This window comes from Plectropomus leopardus, chromosome 14, assembly GCF_026936395.1.
Source record: "Plectropomus leopardus strain MGB_pleo_1.0 chromosome 14, ASM2693639v1, whole genome shotgun sequence".
Taxonomy (NCBI): domain Eukaryota; kingdom Metazoa; phylum Chordata; class Actinopteri; order Perciformes; family Serranidae; genus Plectropomus; species Plectropomus leopardus.
The window spans coordinates 12,560,626-12,581,681 of NC_142189.1; the positions used below are offsets into that span (position 1 = coordinate 12,560,626).

The 21,056-nt window shown below is 40.1% G+C and overlaps 1 protein-coding gene and 1 long non-coding RNA gene across 2 annotated transcripts; both read right to left on the reverse strand.

Annotated features, from left to right (window-relative positions):
* Window positions 1–5,606: 5,606 nt before the first annotated feature.
* On the reverse strand, window positions 5,607–8,257 carry LOC148187438 (uncharacterized). The gene is made up of 3 exons (XR_015778676.1): window positions 8,149–8,257; window positions 7,457–7,573; window positions 5,607–6,532 (listed from the first exon to the last, which is right to left on the reverse strand). It is a non-coding gene; the product is annotated as an uncharacterized LOC148187438 (long non-coding RNA).
* Window positions 8,258–12,495: 4,238 nt separating this feature from the next.
* Window positions 12,496–20,961, reverse strand: LOC121953208 (transforming growth factor-beta receptor-associated protein 1). Its single transcript, XM_042500149.2, has 11 exons — window positions 19,715–20,961; window positions 18,739–18,933; window positions 18,392–18,546; window positions 17,065–17,147; window positions 16,553–16,900; window positions 16,312–16,369; window positions 16,083–16,226; window positions 15,779–15,913; window positions 15,548–15,692; window positions 14,369–14,790; window positions 12,496–14,260 (listed from the first exon to the last, which is right to left on the reverse strand). The coding sequence occupies exons 1-11, from the start codon at window positions 20,553–20,555 to the stop codon at window positions 14,117–14,119; spliced, it is 2,670 nt and encodes an 889-aa protein (XP_042356083.2). The 5' UTR covers window positions 20,556–20,961; the 3' UTR covers window positions 12,496–14,116.
* Between the last annotated feature and the right edge of the window lie 95 nt (window positions 20,962–21,056).

A 21,056-nucleotide genomic window follows, 5' to 3' on the forward strand; every position in this document is an offset into this window, starting at 1 on the left:
GGTATGGGATTTGCTTTTAGGCACATCTAAAACCTGTAAGTATACGTCTCTGTCTCTGGTGACAGTTGGAGGTGGACAGTCGAGTCTGGATGGCACAAGGTGAACTGCTAGTTGTGCTGAATGCTTCATAGATGACTTTGAAGACTTTCCAACTGGTATTTTTCTCAGCTATTTACAGTTCTGTATTTCAAACAAAATCTCCAAATGTGGAAGTTTGCGGTCCTGTGGTGAAAAGAGGAGAGCATTACAGTCCTAATACTGGTCTACTTTTTCTGCTGGGGTGTTTACATTGGTCTAGTCACATTCTGGTCAGATTGCAACAGCTCGTGGTTGAATAAAACTGTGGTTGAAGCCGCCGCTTGAATCTCATCTCGTGCCAGACAGACAGGTGGACTCAGACTGTGTCTGGAAACTCCTGCAGTAGCATTTAAATGGCAGTATCTTTCTCAAGTGGCTGTCTGCTAAAAGGGACAGAACATTTGATCAAACATGTTTTCCAAGATGGAAATGGACGCATTCACAGACTGTACCACTGTGTGCATCTCATCCAGTGAGCCAAACCAACCGTTTCCAGGAGGCTGAAACCGCTTTGGTTGCTGGAGTGAATGAAATTTTATTTTTTATTCAAAGCCATCTGTTTCCACTCATGATTAGTTTAACAATACAGAAATGCACCCATTACTTTTTTTTCTTAGAGTATACTGAGCAGGACTTTACCAAATATAATGTAATAGAGTCACGCAAAAAATAATCCCCCTCTATTATTACTCATGACCCTCTGGAGGTGTGTGGTGATGTATTAATCTGCAGAAACTCTGCCCTCTTAGACAGGTTTGTGCTTCTCCATAACAAGTCCAACCAGTAGGATTTACCAAAGGTGGACTCTCATCTAGGTGTAGAAACACCCCAAAGACAATTAAGAGAAACAGGAGGCACCTGAGTGAAGGATGTCTCTATATTCCTGAAATCCTGTTTTTGCTGATTAGGGAAAATGAATTGAAATAAATCTGGCATGAATTACAACATAAGAATGTGGAAAAAAAACAAAGGACTCTATATACTTTCTGAATGCACTGTGATGAGTCTTACACAGCAAGCATGGGTGGATTTGAGACAGTGAAGTCCTGAGCAAAAGGCACCATCACCTCTCCTATTTAGAAAAAAAGGCACAGGCTTTGTTGTTGTTTTGTGTCTCTTTTAATCATTATGCATCTTTTTGTATTCCTTTTGTGTCTCTCTGTAGTTGCTCTGTGTCCCTAAGGGAATCTTGACCGCATGTTGTGTCTGTTTGAGGAAAGCTTTGAGTATAAAAGCATAATAGGTCCCCTTAAACATTTTGTTGTTTAATATTTGAGTTACAACAATTATACTTAAATTGTGAGTGCCTCCTAGTTAATATCACACATTTAATTTCTTTGTTTTATTATACCAAAAGCACAGGGTCACCATAAGTTAGAATACTTCTAAGAAGGGTTTCTTTGAACTGTGCCAATTTAATCAACATTAAATATATTTTGAATAAAAGATTTTTTTTTCTGTTGACCCAAACTTAAGGTCATGGTTAATGAGGGATTTCACACAGATGCCAAATGTTTGCAGTCAGGTATTATGTTGCATTGCTAATGACAGAGTGTTGTCCTCTCCTGTTGCTGTGCTGTTCAGTCAGTGTAAATTGCATACGTTCACTAACAGATGCAAAATAAGAGATTTAAAACCCAAATGAGATTAGTTTCATGCTTGCACTCTTATTTCAAAGCCCTTCACTTTCACCTCATACACACAATCAGGAGCCCCTCGGCTGATTGCAGAGTTTGATCCCATCTATACCTCACAGACAAGCGGTTTGCTTCATTGAAATTAAGCTAATTATATTCCACGCCTGTACACATGCAGCTACTGTAAGCTATACTTTCACCCGCTATTATCTCTCCAAGGCTTCATGACTGTGAAACACCCTCTCCAAATTAAAGGTCGGAAATGTGCCAAAACCTGACATTATAAGCCGGGGAGCTTTTTTTGGGGAGTAAAAAAGCTGCCCAGTCTCTCCAGTCTGTCAGTCGCTCCCAGCTTGACATTAACTGAGAGCTTAGCATTAAGCTTCAGCTTGCAGAAATCAGTCTTCCTTTCCAATCTGTACAGAGAGCAGGAGAGCCGAGGTGAGCTCCTGCAGACGATTTAAGATTTCTGCTCTGTGATGAAATGCAGCAATAAACTGTAAATGTCAGCAATCACCTCGGGATAAGAAAAAAAAAAGACAGGTACAGTATGTGCAGTCACACAGAGGTGCACAGACACACACACTTTGTCAAATGAGTTTTCAACACAGGCAGCTGGAGGGTATTTTACAGCCTCAAACCACAAACCATCAGATATTCAATATTTCTTTTTTTAGTCACATTTTTTCATTTCTGTGTATGGCATTTAGGGGGATATATTGGCACAAATGGAATATAACATAGTAAGTGTGTTTTCTTTAGTGTATAATCACCTGGAAGTAAGAATTGTTGTGTTTTTGTAACTTTAGAATGAGCCATTTATATCTGCACAGGGAGCAGGTTCCCTGTCTATGGACTCTGCCATGTAGCATTGCCATGTTTCTACAGTAGCCCAGAATGGACAAACCACACTGGCTCTAGAGAGCAAAGCATTTGCATTTTTGTGTTGGCCACTGTAGTAAGCAGCCCTCCCATGACGAGCATCAGAAAACAGACTGCTTAACAAGAAACTGCTATATTCTGTTTTCACTGGTTTAAATCTCCGGGTCTGTTTGTTTAGATTATCAGGTGCTAGTCTAGCAACCCATCCTCGACATGCCAAACAGCATTGAAGAAACACTTATTTGCAACATGAAACTGCTTTATTCATTGTTTAAATCCCCTTGCCCATTCAGTTAAGTTCAGCTGACTGTCAGTTTAAGTGTCCAAACATGTTAAAGTTTTGTGAATTACAATGCAGTCAGAACTTATTTAGATTTTAGTTTTTTTATTTCTGATTTCAAACTCAAAATGAGCTTTCCTTTGTCTTTTACAAGGGAGAGGCCTCTGTTTCCTGTCTCCACACAGGATTTTTAGGAGCACAGCCAGATTGACCATCAGGTTCTTGGTCACCTCCTTTATCAAGGCCCTTCACCCCAAATATATCAGTTTGGCAGAGCAGCAAGCTCTAGAAAGAGTCCTGGTTGTTCCAAACATGTAATAATTATATGGGCACTGTGCTCCCGGTGGCCTTCAATGCAACCTTCTCTACGCCTGTGATTCTACACAATCCTTTCTCTGAGCTCTACCAACAGTTTCTCTGACCTCATGGTTTGTTTTTTGCATCAGCATGCATTGTCAGCTGTGAGACCTTATGTAGACAGGTGTGTGTGCCTCTCCAAATCATGCCCAATCAGTTGAATTAACCACAGGTGGACTCCAATCAAGTGTAGAAACATCTCAGTGACAATCAAGAGAAACAGGAGACACCTGAGCTAAATTCCATGAGTCAAAGCACAGGATCTGAGTCCTGAGGTCAATGTGATATTTCAGTATTTTCCACTTAATAAAACTTGTTTTATGTCTTTTGTAGTCAATTATTGTATGACTTTGTTTTTTTCTCTTTGTAGTAAACTATCTCCTTTTGTTTGTTTTGTGTATTGTTGTATAGTTAATTTGTTCAATGATGTATTTGCTACTATAACAGACATTTAATTGTAATTGTGCATAGAGAGAAAGATTTTAAAAGAATATTAAAGCCCTTCTTGCCTCAGGATTGGAGCACAGATGTACTTTCCCTGTTTTTCATGGGTGTAAAGAGCATGCTTACTGTGGTTTACTCACACATATAATAGTGGTTGTTGCCATGGTTTTGTTGCTTCATTAAGCAACATGTTAAGCATACACAATGTTATGTTATAGAGCTTGGAGTTGGTTTTGGTGTTTAGACAATGGAAAGCTAGAGAGCTTTATTTAGGACACTGTGATTTACTTTGTTGTCACCACAGTGATGACTGCTCTTTGATTTACTGCTGCATCTCTGGACCCACAGGGTTTGAACATATGTTGAAAGCTGACTAAACACATCGTTCGGCAAATCACCCATCAAAGATAGAGCTGGTGGCTCAGTGGCAGGCAGGACAAAAGAGCGGGGGAGTATTCACATCTTTTAAGTAAAAATACCAGTAAAACATTCTGGATGGTGACAGTCAACATGCCAAACTCCAGGCTTGAAAATGACACAAATGGGTGATGTAACGATAGCTACGTCCATTATTTATACATTCTATGGTAGTCCCCAACTGACACTGACTCAAATGACATTAATTTAGGTAATTTATCAAACTTTGCACAGTTTCCTTTGGACCCACCAAAGGCTTTATACAACTTTTTTCATGTGAAAACTGCATATGTTAGTTGTACTCCCTGCAACCTGCAAACATCCACAACTGGGACCAAATTAACAGCTAAAATGAGTACACATTAAGGAAAATATTACACAAAATAATTTAATTTAAGGACAAATATTTTCTTTTTTTGTGCACTTCCAGTTAGAAAAACATCTTTCACTCTTTGGAAATTGTTGCATGCATTTTTTTTTTTAGATGTAAAGTGATGCTCAGGGCACTCCTGAAATACCCTCAAGTATGGGTATGTGTTGGTGCATGAAACCACAAAGTGTAGAGATGTCGTGCAGCTTCACGTCAGCTGAGAATCGTTCTATTCTTTTGCGCTCAGTGGTAGTTAGGGCTCATGAAAGACTTAATGAAAGCCTTGATATGTCCTTCGTTCGAAGTTTCCAGAGTTATTCGATCTGTGGAAATAGAATTGTAATTCTATGCTAAAAGTTGATATACCTCTAATTTGTCCTAGCTCTGATTGTGGCTTTGATTGCTATATATAGGTTTATGATAGAGTCTTTCTGCTCTAAAATACAGATTACTTGCTGCTGCAGTTTGAGGACTGAATAAGGCCTTTTGGAGTTAGTACTGGATTTCATGCAGTTATTGTGTAGGTTACAGCAAGTTCAGTGCTAGATAGCAGAGGGAGGGCATTTTGGCTCCTGTGGTTGATATCAGGGGGCGCTGGGACATTTTTAACTCCCTGGCCCATCTGTTGTGGTGAAGGGTGTGTTCATCTGCGGGGAGGATTGGCGCTAAATGTCTAATTATGCATGATCCCACGTTTTCAGCGTTCCCAGGGTACAGTAACAGTAACTTAATATGGCACATGCTCTGTAATCAGTGATGTCAAACATCACATGAGGCACCATCTCGCAAAAGAAGCTCTGAAACTATCGGGACCCTGCGGCGCAGTGCATACATCCCTTCTGTTGTCAGAGCTTTAATTATGTTCATTTCACACAGGACAGACCATGAAGCATTTATGTGGCGCTATATTCATCACCTGCAGCTTGTTAAATGTCCTTTTTTGAATGCCAGCAACAGTATGCTCTGAATTAAGAAGTATGAGAGTAAAAATCTAAATAAGGCCCACTTGTAAATAAGATTAACTGCCTTCTGTGTATGAAATTATTAATCCTCAATAAAATCTTATTTGTTTTCTGGCATGTCGTGCTACCAAAAACTCACCATATGTAGTATAATGAAGTTTATTCGTATGAGTGGGATAACGAAGCAATTACATAGTGTTGTGGAAAAACACCTCTGAAGACTTTTCTGAAATTAACTCAAACTCAGATCTAATTTAGCTATTCTTCGCAAGCTTTCTTCAAAGTCAGTCGAAGATGTGATGTCTTCTGCCAAGGAGCACTGGAGACAGGTAAAGTCACTTGCAAAAGGGAGTTTATTGCTGTCTTTGACAACACAACAACAAACTCCAGTCAATCCCGGGATTAAACTAAAAAAGCACTTCCAAAACGTTCACTTTTATGCTCTTTTGGAGATGTCCATCCTTTTCTGGGGACCCAGGTCTCCTTCTAATGTTCTCATCTTTTGGCTTCGATTCTAATCGTGTCTGGTTTTCGCTTGTGGTTTAGGTACTTTCTCGTCTCCCGTGATACCATTATTCCTGGGACCTTAAGTTTTGTATTTTTAAAAACTAATGCAACTCAGTTTAATTATAATATCACACACAGGTTACAAACTGATTAAATACTGTTAACATAATAAACCACACAGGAGATAAGCACATTGGATCAGGTTTCAATTTCCTCATGTGGAGATCATGCTCAGCAACTGAGAGAGTGTGTGCTTTCTCATCTCTCCTGTTTTTCTGAGTGTGTGCAGCTGATCAAATTCTTTATCCTCATTAGGTCTTGATTGATCTTCATTTTTGCCTATTGCGCATCTTCAATGGCATACAGTGAACATTATCTTATTTATGTTTGCTGCCTCCTTTTCTCCTCTAACAGCAATAATATTTGCGTTTTCAGGTTTGTTTTGCCTCTCGTACCAGCCTGATCTCCACAGTGTTCTCTTATTTCATCACGACAACAGCCAGATTGCAGTTTCCACCCCAACTTTTTGATTACTCAGCAGGTCCGTCTGTTTCTGTTCCCAGAAATCCAAATGGCTCACAGATGAAAGGTGCTAGACCTGGAAATGAGACACAAGCTTCCAGATTCAAAAAAGCCAGGTGGACAACCGCAACTAGACCCCTCGGGCCGAGCACTTAACTCTCCAAATGAAATTCACTCATTAGAAAAGAACAGCATAAACACAGGAGGCTGCCAAAAAAGTCTTACTTTCCAAAAATGAACTCTAATACCTCATCCAAAATTGAGTCGTAAGTCGCAGGCAGTACAGATCATTAAGATAATGCCACTTAAGTTGTTTAGGAATATGTCTATTTATGGTTGACTCCATCACAGAGAAAGAAGTGTTTCCATGTAACTGTGTTTGATATTTCTGTGAGATTTCTGGTTCTTGGCAAAAATGGAAACTTTGAGAACAAGGGACTGCACAAAAATGATTGGGGCATGAGGGGGCTGAACCATATGGCTCACCTTCTCTTTTAAAAACAGGTGTCTTCCTTTGTCTTAGAGATTTAGGGGGAAATAAACAATGTAGGGACACAGCCTGTAACACTGGGATACTGGGATTGCCTGAATGAGATAATGACTTGAAAAAGCAACCCTGGATAACGTGCAGCAGCAGTAGATAATTTGCTGATTCAGTTGTTAAACAGGCACAGACATACCAAACTGACATCAGAGAACTAACGGCGACGAAGGCCCCGTGGTGTTTGTCCTCATATCGAGTTACACATAAACACACCAAACAACTGCCAAACAACACATATGAAATACCCCTCCATACCAGCAGACGGCAGTCATCTGTATTCATAATGTACAAACGGAAACCCAAAGACCATCTTGTTGCAAGTTAGCCAAATAGCACATTAACAACACAATCTAATGTTGAAAGAACAAATCTTATTTATCAGCAGTGAGCAACAACACAAACCACCAGCGAGCATCTTTGCTGAAAAGCTAAATCGCGAAAGAAAAACAATCTTACCTTATAAAATTTGTTTTGACCTCACTCCCTCTTGTCTTTAGCTGGTTATTTACACTTCTCACCTTGTAGGCTGAGCTGAACGGCCATCAGAGTTTCATTCACCAACGGGCGCCACTTCTACCGCCGGAAAAAAAGATGATGAGGGAAAACGGTGCAGGACACACAGAAGAGAAGAGGACGCTTATCAATGGCCCAGCTTTGACCAACTGTTGGTTTGGTGTGTCAGGGCCTTTACAGACAGTGAAGTGATAATATATATAAAAACAGTACTGTTTGGTCTCCGTTTCAAAGCAAACATAGAGCCAAGTCTCAAAGTTTCACAACCCTACACTAAATTAATGTTTTATCCTGCTACTAGGCCTTATAGTTGTCATAGAAGACAGGTATGATCACATACCTGCGCTGAAATAGTTTGGCATGTTAGGGACACATGTTTTTTTTTTAGTAAGGTGATCGACACCATTTATGAAAAGTACGGTCAGAACAGTGAGAATTTGGTTTTACAATTTGTTTGTATACAGATTAGGAAAAACAATATACGTAAAACATATTAATTGGTGAGCTTTAGCGATTCAGGACAGTGCATTCTGTTATCCTTAGACAGAGCTGGTCTAGCCTTTTTCCCCCTGTTTCTTTTCTTAATGCTAAGCTAAGTTAAATGATGGCAATGGCTTTATATTCACCGTACAAACCTGTGAGAAGTATCAGCCTTCGAATGCAGCATTTCCCAAACCTCTCCTCGAGTACCATTTGTCCTGCGTGTTTTAGATTTCTGGCTGCAGCAACACAGCTGAATTAAATGATCAGCTTGTTATCAAGCAGCTTCAGGAGTTCATGACGAGTTATTTGGATCAGCTGTGTTGGAGCAGGCAGCGATCTGTGGTACTCAAGGAGAGGTTTGGGAAATGTGGTTCTGATATAACTCTAGGCAAGAAAGCTACTTAGTATATTTCCCACATCACATCATTTATTTACATAAAATCTCTAAGAAAGGGAAAAACACCGACCACTATCTTAAAGATAATGGGTCATGCAGTGACAGAAATAACTATTGGTCATTGGAAAAAAGTTGGCAACTTAGCAAGAAACAAGAAATGTCCTGCAAATTTGTAGAAATTAGTAAGCTTAGAAAAGGTATGAAAATATCAAGTTAACTTTAGTTATTATTATAATAATGTATTTAAAATTATGTTACAGAATTATTTTTTTCCTTAAGCACCTTTTAAAGCCATTTTTTAAATTTATATCAGGTAATGTTCTTGCACGTAAAAGAAAAAGTGCTTATTTTGCATTATTTTCTCTTAAGTTTCTCATTGCCTTCTTGTCATTTTTCTGGAAGAAATCAAGCCTAGTTGCTCAGGTTTTAAACTGTCGAACAGACAATAAAGTGTGTGAGTTCAAATAGCTCATGTATTGAAATCATGTACGCAAAATCAATCATATACCTCTTTTTATTAGATAAATGTCACAGGAGAAGGCTAAATATAATATTAATACTGTGAAAGAAAAGAAAATCCCTCCCCTGTTTTCCAAAAAACAAACAAGAGACCTTAAAGAAAAGTTACAATCTCACCACCTCTTCCCCCTAATTATTTTCATACAGTCCTTGAGCACTTTTTTGTAATACTATAACTGACCTTTTAGGATAATTATATTTCAACACTAAATATAATTATTCTGAAAGTGGCAGTTAAATTAAAATATGTCATATCATCCTCAAAATATCCAGTCAAGGAAACAGTTTTGAGCTGAAGGAGGCAAACAGTGACAGTATTAGGGCCGTAGACATTGTGACATGACTCTATAGCATACAGTATATGAAGTATATAACCCGTGCAGCAGGGCTGGGTGGGAGTCTGTGGTCGCCGTCTCTGCCCTGAGTGTCTCCAGTGGGCCACCCTACACATTTCTCCCAGTGGCACTCTGCCAAACCCCAAGGTAGCAAGCCATGAAAATGAGAGCGTTGCTTAGCAGTTAAAAAAAGCTATGTTTTGATCATCCTCTTCAGCTATTTATTCCCATACTTTTTACTGCTATATCTATAGAATTAGTTTTGCTGGGGAAAGTGGAAAATTAAAGTTCAATCGTTTAGGTTTTCTGCTACCTTACCATTATTGCTACCAAAAGGGCTGCAAATTAAGATTCTCTCTTGTCTCTCGCCGACCACTAAAAGACTGAAAAATGCGTCAGAAGGGACATGATACAGTAATTTGTGGTTTGACTATAAATATGATGCATGATACACAGAGAAGCATTGTGTATTCAATTTTTCCCATAGGCTTTATTTAGTGAGGCACCTGATGACATTTTCATGATCCTAAGGCGTTTTCCTCAGTTGTTTTTTTGTTTGTTTTTAACTTGGTGCCAACGTGTGAAATTATATGTGTGTGTTAAATGTGTCGTGTTAAACTTTTCAACCCTTTGTATGTTGTTGACATTGTCTTTTATCATTCCTCTAGACCCAACTACTAATCAAACATTTTTTCTTCTAAAAATGTTATTCCCAAAACCTAATGTGTAGAAAAGTATTTGAGCACTCCCCATAAACACCATTATAAAATAACCAACTTTACAGCAAAATTAAACACATTTATGGTTTTCATCTCAACTTAATAACAACTTTAAAGGAGGTGATTTTTTGAAGCATTTTTATAAACTCAACAAGTCACTGTCAGTGCTAAAATGTTAGTTAGGCAACATAACTGTGGCGTGAAACTGTTGCCGTAGCTGCTGGTATTTAAGTGCGTTTTCAGTTGTAACATCACCTAAAAAAAGTCTTGGATTTCCAGTCTTTCTGGTAAGTAAACTTTGTTTTTAATGGTTTAAAGCCTGTTTTTTCGCAAGCAATAAACAGCATTAGCATTATCACAGTTAACCATAGCTGTAAATGCACCGTGCTAACCAAAGTGGCAGCTAGCATTGGACTCAGGCTCCAAAAATTAACAAAAAACAAAAAAGTTAACAGTCAAAATGCCAAACTTAGGCCTTCAAAAGTCCACAAACCAATAAGGGCCATCATAGCGGCTACATCTATTATTTCATAGGCTGCAGTTTGTGATATTGATGTAGAAATATAGATATTTTATTTTTGTTTGCCAAAACTAGTTTACTTACAAATAAACACACAGTTATATAACTCACAGAAGACTTCTTTAGGATTTTGGGCTGCTTAAAGAAATACTATCAGTACCCATCACAGTTTTGAGAATATGAAAAATCTGTTTCATCTGGCTGTATTTAACAGAAAATTATGATATTTTACAGCTGGGGTCTCTGACAGCCCAAACAGAAGTTATGCATCATTTTCTTTGGCATATTTCTAAAACAAACCATCAGTTCAAAATCATGTTCATAAGCAATTTTCATCAAATCAGGAAAAGCCATGAGCTACCAAGCTAATTGGGGTTTCTAGGACTCCATTTTACGCAATTCACTGTCAAAAAAGTCTCATGCATTTCATACTTTTTTCTTAGTCCATAAAAAAACAAAACTATGTTAACATGTAAACAATTACATCCAACAGTCCAGACAGACGACATTTTGTCTTAAATTTAGACAAGCACAAGAAGAAAATGTTCTTGTTTTCCCTCTGTGGCTGCATGGATATTTATAATAAACCAACGTCTGGATACCCCACCATACTTCTCTCCATAACTGTTCCTTTTTGCATCCAATCCGTTCCCCTCATGTGTAAAATGTCCATCTGGCCGGCACCCCAGAGTACCCTGCAGTGACCCTGCCTACTCGTGCACTGAACTCCAGACTGCAAGAGCATTACATCCACATCAACAGGAGCTACTGATATCAGTTTCATATATAAGAGAGGGAGGTGAGAGAAATTTAAAAAATATTTAATTTCAGGCTTTATTTAGTCTTAAATTGGGCAGAAGAAGGTGTACTTGTACTTGGGTCTGTATATTTTTACCTTTTGGTTGCTTAGGGCTTTTGGTCAACATCAAAGATGAGAAAAAGGTTTTTGAGGCAGAGCATGACCGCAAGTGTTGCAAAACAACATTAATGCTCCCTAAGGATGTCCGTGAGAGGGAAGGAGAGGACATGATCCGGGCCCTGGGGTCCACCCAGTGGTCACCGGTCATCAGGCACGGCCCAAAACTCAGCCAGTCACAGTGCAGCAGCCCTTTCAGTCATATATAAACTGTGAGAGGTGCCTTTACACCCCAAAACAAGTCAGAGAGAAGTTTGTGTTGTTGTGCGCACTGTTACCTCTCAGGGGTGCCTTACAATGACTGAACAGTAAATTGAAATGAAAGATATTCCAAATTACAAGGAGGCAATATGGACGAGTGGCCTTTTTTCCTGCCGCCACATAAAACAGAATGTGGTTTTCTTTGATACGAGCCAGTTTGGAGGTTACATTTATACACTCCGAGTGAGAAATCTCAAGTAAAATCTCAAATCCAGTGTATTCTTGTGAGTTTTATCCCCACATACACTCTCATTGCTGCATAACACCCACACTATGCAACATTAAATGAACCAGACTCTCACTGAGAACAATGAAAAAGTCCCACAGATACCTCATTAGGAGAGAGAAACTGCAGAAATCTTTGCAAGGGCATCACAAAAAAGATAATCCCTTCCAACATGCTCATAATTCACTATTTATCTACACTGCAATTAGTCACTCACCCCAGGCCAAAAGCTTACACCAAAAACTTGCAAGCACTGCAGCCAAGTGTTACTGTTCCAGCTCCTTTAGGCGTCTCCTTAACTCCTGTCCCAAAAATGCATCAGGATAAAGAAATACTCAGTTATGGTTAGCCCTAATGACTGAATCACAACAAAAATAGACAAATTTTAAATGTTGTCTAACTTAATGATATGTGTTTAAGTTTATACAAGATTTCCATACTGCACATGGGGTCACTCTGGAGTTGTGTGTGTTATTATTTGGGGCATATGTCTGTCATGTTCCTTAATGATACAGGGATGATGTTAAAAATTGGCTCTGATTTAATGTTCTATGTACAGCTCAAATATGTCATTTAATCGCTTGTAAAAATTAGAGGTCGAGTCAGTAGGATTTAAGAGGATTTATTCACAGAAATGGAGCATAATGTCATAAGTATGTTTTTTTAGTGTTTAATCACCTGACAATAAGAATCGTGTTTTTGTTACCTTAGAATGAGACGTTTATATCTACATAGGGAGATCGGACAAACCAAACACTGGCTCTAGATGGAGCCATTTGTATTTTCACATCGGCCACTGTAGTAAGCCTCTGAGACAAGCAGCATCAGAAGAACACAGTTTTTTTTTCCCTCTGTGGGTAAATCATCTCCCGGTAAAAATCTGTTAAACGTCTGGATCAGAAAAAAGGTGAGCACAGAGAAGCAGGTGCTAGACAGCAGCCCATGTCCGACATGCCAAACAGCACCGGAAAAACACTGATTGATTTTTTATTTCTTTATGTTTTTTACATGAACCTGCTTTATTCAGTGTTCATGGTGGTTTCAAGTATTGGGGCAGTTTGTTTTACAAAGCAAGAGTCCTCTGTAGATAATTGAGCTTCCAGAAACCTCCTAAATGTCTGGATCTTAAACTATCAGAGAAAAAAGTTGAGCACAGGTTAGCGGACTGTATCCGACATGTCAAAAAGCGTGTTAGAAACATTGATTTGTGATGTGAAGCTGCTTTATTCAGACTTTTTACTAGTTTAAATCACCTGGTCTGTCTATTTTGGAGAGGAAGATACCTCTGTGGATAATTTAGCTCCTGGTTAAAAACCTCCTGAACATCTGGATCTCAAGTTATCAGAGAAAAAGGATGACATTGGCAGGCGCAGGGCTGGCCGCCGGCCTCTCACATGCCAAACAGCAAGGGAGAAACACTGATTATTAACATGAAACTACCTTAGTCAGTGTTTCTATCAGTTTTAATCACCTGGTCCATTTGTTTTGGAGCATCAGAGACCTTTGTGGATAATTTGGCCTACGGTACAAACCTCTTGAACAATGAACACTAAAGACATTCCACTAAATCCCTCTAAATTTTACACACTGGACCTTTAACAATACTGACCCAAAACTCGTTACTTCGTCAACCTGTTTGCTTTTTATTTTTTAAAACCTGTAATTGTGAATTTTTTAATTCATATATATTAATTCACAAGCTGAATAGAAAAGTCTCTCACGTGCAGCCTCTCAGTTGTTGACTTTCTATTTCCAGCTCTATGCAGACAAATATACACAGTCAGTGGAAACCATGATGGCGGGGATGCATATATACAGCCATGGAAGATGGTCAAATTCCCTCTGGTCATCAGGTTGACCACAGGTGGTTTCCATGTTAAACACCACTGTCTGATCAGTGAATATATGCCCCTGAGTGTCCTCCACTTTATAGCTATTGCTGTCTAGGAAATGGCTCAGACGTGCCGCCCTGAAAAAGTGCACTGCTTGCTCTTTTGCATTTTGAAACCAGTTATTTACACAATGTATTTTTCTTTTCTTTTTTTTTATATAATCAGGAAAAGTGTCTGGTTCCATGAATTGAATCCTTGTACAGAGTTTGTCTAGATGACACTGTGTAATCTAGAGAAATGATCGGGTAGGAGGCAGACACTTATCCTGCTAGAAATGAGTGTGATTCTCATGAGTGCAGAGATATTTGCATACACAGATTGCTATATCGGCGTCTTTATGGCAATGAAAGGCCAGTGCAGCTTGTGTGCATCAGCTCACCGTGGAGGTTACAGGCAAACTGTGGCTCTGCGAGGTCTTCCTGACAAACCGTACACTTCTGCCCCTTGTCCAGTCTGAACTTTGTTTTTGAGGCCTGCATCTGCAGAGGAGGGAGAGAAAGGGCAACAAGGTTCAGAATGAAAGAGAACAAGAATACATTCAATTTTTATGGAGCGGAAAAAAATGTGAAATACGCCTTTAAACTCACCCAAATGACCTTGTACCGCATGAGCTCCACCTGGCCCAAAGCCTTCTGCAGCCTCGCCATCCGCCTCTGGTGGAAGGTCTCTCTGAGGGATCCAACTAAGAACTGCGAGACCAGTTGAACAGACCAGGACTCAGGCAGGAGCTGGATGACTTTCTCTGCTGCAAAGACTCCAGGGTTGTTGTTGAGCAGATCCACAGCAGCGCTGGTGAGATCCTCAGATCTCAGGTAAATTTGGAGCAGGGTGAGCAGCAGGGTCTGCCTGAACTGTGGGTTCTGGTCCTGGGCGGCCCTGCAGCAGTAGGCCTCTGCAGCCTTGAGGTCTCCCTCCCGGTGAACAAGCACCTGCAGGGCCTGAGAGTGTTCACCGCTCCTCCCGAGGAGAATGGCTTCCTCCACATGCAAGGTGGCTGACTTGACTCTCTCTGTGATGAGAATAATGCAATTTAGTAACAATTCAGTAGTGACTTATTTTCTCATAAGCAGTGGTAGAATGTAATTGAGTACATTTACTCTAAGATTGTATTTAAGTATCAATTTGAGGTACCTATATTTCACTTTGATTGACTTTTCATGTCACTTTATACTTTTACTCCACAGCATTTCAGAGGGAATTATTGCATTTAATGTTTTGTTATAAATTAAATTACCAGTTTATACAAGTACAACTGTTACAATTGTTAATTAATCAGTCAATTCAAAGAAATTTTTCTGTCTTCTTTATAAGTTTGAGTTTTTTTATGTTTTTGTTTTCTTTTTTTAAATAATTGTGTTTTGGGGTGATTTTTTTCTATTTTTTTATTATTTTGTGTTTTGCTGTGTTTATTATATTTTTATTTTTGAAGTTTTTTGGTGTTTTTTCTTTAAATAATTTTGACTTTTTAAATTTTTTTTTTAATTTGAGTTTTTGGTGTGTATTTTTGTATTTTTTTCTAATCATTTAGAGGTTTTTTTTTGGATGGGTGTGGTTTTAAAAAAATATTTTTCTGCAATGGGTACTTTTACTTTGAATACTTTTACTACATTTTCCTGATAATACTCACTTACTTTTACTTAAACTTAACATTTTCAATGCAGGACTTTTACTTGTTACAGAGTATTTCCCTGGGTGATATAAGTACTTTTACTTAAGTAAAGGATCTGAATACTTCGCCCACCACTGCTCTTAAGGCATCCACACACCATACACAGTGGAGACGTCATAGAATTTGGATTCCCAAAGCAGCTGCTGCAACTTCCCTCTGGTCTCCCTCAAATCTGCTTCCTCTTCCTCTTGCAGCGTCTGAGTAACATATGCCAGGGCCAGACGGTTGTGATGTCTCTCCTCCTGGGGGAAGATTACTCCAATCATGACTCGGTGCATTTAATAAAGAAGCCAGGGATATTAGATTAGGTCGCTGCTGCTGCACCCACCTCACTCTGCAAATCATGGATTAAGAACTCCAAATACAAAAGTAAAGCCAGCGGGTATTTCTCCAAGAAAGCCAGGGCATCTTGTGTCTCAAATCGATCAGCTGGTGGACGCTTGTTGAAAATCTGCACCCCTATCTGTTTCAAATAAAGAACGAGTGTTATTGGACATTTCATTAGAGATACTTGTCTTAAGCAAAGCAATTAAGTAAATGGTTGCTGTGTGTTTATATATGGAACACACATATGCATTATGCAACTCTGCCCTCTGCAGTTAAGTTTAGAACATGAAAAAGGAAAAAGGCACCTCCTGGTTTCTTTGAAGAGTCCAATCTGCAAATTTCCACACAGTGTCTTTGTCTTGCAGTTGACTGAGAGTCCAAACTATGTGTCCATACACATCTGAGCAAGAGGGGTCTTTGTGGAGGCCTTCTGCAATTTTCACCCAAGTCTGTAGGAACATAACAGGCTAAAATAATCAAATTAAATGTATTAAGTTTATATAAAATGTGTGGGGTTTTTTTGGGAAATTGTACCTCAATTGCATCAATTTGATTTCCATGGCTTTGATAGAGGGAACCTAAAGCGAAAAATCTGTGAATAAAAAAAGATCAAACAGCAAATGGTCCATTAAAAACTGAGCATATGTTTCAAACAATGTGTCTCATTTTCTTTCAAGAATATTTATATATTTATGTCAACTGTTTTTGCTGTCTTTTACTGTCAGCTTTTTTGACATGGCAATACCATATTTGCAAATAATACTTTCATTTTCACCTGTTGTGTTGCTCCAAAACAGGAACACAGTGGTCCAGCCTGCACGCATTGGGAAATGCCACCAGCTGCTGCAGATTTTCAGTGTCTCCCAGTTCTACGTACAGCCTCAGGAGGGCGCAGTCCACCTCCTGAACACACTTCAGACCCTGCTCCGTGCCCCTGACTGCTGAGAGAAAATCTCCCAGGAAGGCCAGGTAATGATGAAATGTGTTTTTGTCCTCTTTGGAGAGCACCTTCAGATCCCTTCCCTTGTTCACTTGATCAAGCTGGGATTGAAAGCTCTCTCTGAGACATGACTGCATGTCAGGGTAGAGGCGGATGATTTCTCTGGGGTCCAGCTCACCTGTGCTGTTTGGGTGGGTAATGAGTATTGATTTCTGTTAGACTCAAGTGTAGAAGTCTGCAGAAAGGACACACTAGACTCACAAGATTCACATATTACTGCACAGTTTGCTGTGATTTACTTGGCGTGCTTTGAATTTGGAGTGTCGTGGAAGGGGTTTTACTCTCACATGAATAGATCTCTGGCCTCGGAAAAACCCTCCTGGTAAAAATGAACGAATCCAGCCAGGCAAGTGATGGCCTTCTGCAGCTCCTGCCAGTAAAAGAAAAACCAACAACTTAAAACCAGGCACACATTGCATGATCATATTCAAGCAGCGATATGTGAGCTGAAATCATTAAAGCAGAAGAATGTGTGACTCCTTAAATCCTGAGGGCAATATGTTACCCTTTAAGATATCCAAAAAAACCCACAAAACCAGACATATTTCAACTGACCCATCAGCTTTTTAGTTCCAACATCCTCACCTCTAACCTGTAACCTGAGATATGGCACAGATTACACTAAATCTCAGACACCATCTGCTGTCCTCAGTTGCATTCATCCAGCTGGAACACAACTACAATGGCAGCTCACAACAGAGTAGTCAGCCTACGCCTCGACATCGTGGTTCAGTCTGTTCTACACTGATGAAAAATTAAAGTCAAACGCTATGATGTGATGCCAGCTGGAGTTCTAATGCATGCATACTATCTACACATCGTCGGTGTGTATGAATCTATAAAGTAGTGATATTATAGCAGTACTGAATGTTGCATTACAGAGGCAGACAAGACAAGAGAAGGTGAGGATGAGATAAAGGGTTTGTCAAGCTCGCTGCACTCTGGAAAGGACAGTCTGGCGGTTGATCACCCACCACTTTGAGTCAAACTGAAATGTCTTAAAAACTACTGGAAAGGACAGTGCCAAGAAATTTGGTGCAGACATTCCACCGACCATATGTAAGGATGGACGGCATGACACCTCTCTAAAAGTGAATCCGAAATATCTTCATCGCCCCCTGGCTGCACTTTGGGTCACAACCCCCACTCCATGCTAGCTGATACAACATGGCCAAACTTAACACTCAAAATACACATCAAATTATTTTGAAAAAGTTGTTTACTGTCTCTTTGTCAAAGCACAATAGCTCTGCCTGCGTATGTCCTTCTTGGAGCATGTCTACAACTGTTTGATAGTACTGCCATGAGCGAAAAAATTTGAAAAAATACTGACTGGTCTCACTTGATTAACCAATATTATATGACTGGCCACATGTGGTCTATTTTGAAAGAAAAGTTGGGGTAAAAATCTGTCCAAGGGCCATGATTGGTTCCTGATCGGACTTAATTAAGGAAGGAAAGGAGGAAGGAAAGAAGAATGGAGAAATACTATAAATGCATCTGTTTCATAAAGTCATCTTCAGAAATTGTGTGAACCAAAGAACGTATTTGTTAGAAATCTGTATTTCATAGCAGGGACATATTGTGCTGCTGTGTGTATAAATCAAATTTCACCTTGTAAGAGTCAAGTGGACGATGGCTTTGAACTCCATCCAGTAACAACAAGGCCTCCTCGACCCTCTCATCCTTTATAAGTGCCTGGATCTGCTCTTCAACTGGCAACAGACGCAGGCTGAAAATGTCTCTCTCTGTGAACACTAGCACACCATCTGAGGGGAGATTTGTTTTTGCTTTTTCAGAAACACTCAGTGAGCAGGAACAGTGGCTGCAAGGATGATTGACTGAATTAGTGCAAACTGAGACAGACAAGGCGACATCTTAGAAAACAAAACCGCAGTGTGACAGCCTTTCGGTCTGCAATCTGCCAACATTAGGTGGTGAATTGATGCTGCCTGGTTTACCTGATGTGGAGAGCAGACCCTTCGCTCCGCTGAGACTCACAGTCTGTTTGCGCTGCTGATCTACCATGCTGTAGATAGACAGCACTTGGGGCTGCAGGGTTAGGATGTATGGGAAACATACTCCGGCTGCCAGCACCTCCTGAGGCCACTGCAGGGGAGGACGCTGGCATATCCCTGTCTTCATCACAAACATGCCTGAGGGATGAGGATGGAGTAATGATATCTTGGCGAAACAAACATCCTCTGGCTAAATAGATATATGGGGGAGTGATAACAGATGATTTAACTGTATAGCTGCTTTCAAAGGAAACGTATGAAGACGTCTGTACTCGACAGCCTGTAGAACAGGAATACTCAACTTGCTTTGCTTGGGGGCCACTTTTGCAAAATGACAGGGGGCCAGGGGCCAGTTGCAACTGCCCTATACATGTTCCAAGGATTTTAGGACATTTCTAGGAATTTAGGATGTTTCTAGGATTTTGGGACATTTCTAGGATTTTAGGGCATTTCTAGGATTTTATGACATTTCGTAGATTTCAAGACATTTCTGGGATTTCTAGGATTTCAAGACATTTCTAGATTTTAGGGACATTTCTCAGATTTTCGGACATTACTCGGATTTAAACCATTTTCGGATTTGCATGATTTTAGGACATTTCCTTGATTTTAGGACATTTCTAGGTTTTAGGGGCTTAGCTAGGACCTCTGTTGGTTGTGAAAGGGATCCTCCACCGGCACTTTTTTTAAAAAAATTATAAACAAGCTCTATTCTGATGCTGTCTTATGGATTCTGGCACCTTACGTATACTCAAAGCACAAAAACAATTCCCAGTAGGATTTTTTATTGTGAATTAGAAAATGGTTGAATGGAGAGGCACCCAGCACCCTATCAGGGGCCAAATTTGGCCTGCAAGCCGTACGTTGATTATCACTGCTATAGAACAACATGTACCACAAACATTTATGCAGGTCTTACCCAAAGATCCAGGCCCGTTCAGCAGGAATTCCCCTCGTCCCACCGGGGTAACAATGACGTGCTGCCTGCTCTGATTGTGAGGGAAAAGCTCCTCGCTGCTCCCAGTCTGAATATCACAGAGGAGATACCTGTTGCTGGTTGCTATGCACAAACTGGCGCCATCTACTGCCAAGGCCACAGGGTCCTGGAGCAAAGGGACTTCTTTTACAACCTCCCACTTGTCCACTCCCACCACGTGGATCCGGATCACCTTCCTGCGGCTGGAGGAAGTCACCATCTCCACACACTGGGCTGAGAGCGATGGGTCGCACACCTCAAACAAAGACACGTACTGGATCTTCTTCAGAGCAGGAAGAGGCTCTAAGGAGAACATGTTGAGGGCAGTAACGCTCCGGTCCCACAGGACCAGCAGATGGTTGAAAAGTGGGACTACTCTCAGTTGGATTACTTGGTTGCTTGAGCCAAGTTTTCTCGCCTTGCCCTCTCTGACTTTGCTTTGGCCGGGACTCAGGTCTCCGTTTGAGCAACTAGGGAGAATGAGATGCTGGACTGTTGCATCTTTCGTCCCTATATACACATTTCGGTCATAGCACTCAAGGCACTGGATGCAGGATTTTTCCTTTTCTTTTGGGCCTAATTGCTTTTCATAGACATGTGATGGTGTAAATGCTCTAAAAGTCATTGCAGAAATGTAAGGACTCTTGATTTTTGCAAGGTGAAATTCAAAAGGTGCAGATCTTTTGTGAAATATGTCAAATAAGGAGCCCCTACCTCTCTGTGGTTCTCCCTTCCCCTCTGATTCCTCAAGTTTATGAAGTGCAAAGTCGTTGCACCTCCCCATGTGACTCTACCCTGACAGGAAATCTATGTCAGCATTTTTACACCGCTCATCCTGCCATGTGGGAACACTTACACAACACATCCAACGGCCTCACCAAGAAACTTTTACCAGTGTCAAAACAATAGGTATGGTGAAGAAGACAGATATTTTGAGGAGCCCACAGTAACAGTCCCTTGTATTCTTGGCTTGTGCGTGGACCACAGTGGCGGCTTGGTGAGTGGATAATGGACAAGTAGAGGAGCAAGTGATCTGCTGATCAAACCATATATGGTCGCTCTCAGTGTGTTTACAACGGGAATAAACTTGGTGCAATGAGGTCAAGAGGCAACAGAAGCACACAAGAGGTTTGTTTTACAGCAATGATTGTCTAAATGGTGACTAAGATGGGAATATAAGGCCATAAAAAAAGATGTGGATTTCCAAACCTACTATCACAGCTATATTTGTTAACCCTGAAATTTGTCTGCCCTAAACTGACATGTGAGGACTCCTCCTCAGAAT

Bases quoted from the DNA above. Each gene is read 5' to 3' on its own strand.
- LOC121953208 (XM_042500149.2), bottom strand. From the start codon at position 20,555: ATGGGGAGGTGCAACGACTTTGCACTTCATAAACTTGAGGAATCAGAG. The intron at 17,148-18,391 runs GTGAAATTTGAT...TTTTACTGGCAG, and splicing joins GTCCACTTGACTCTTACAAG to GAGCTGCAGAAGGCCATCAC. The intron at 16,370-16,552 runs GTGAAAATGAAA...TTTTATTCACAG, and splicing joins GTTTTGGAGCAACACAACAG to ATTTTTCGCTTTAGGTTCCC.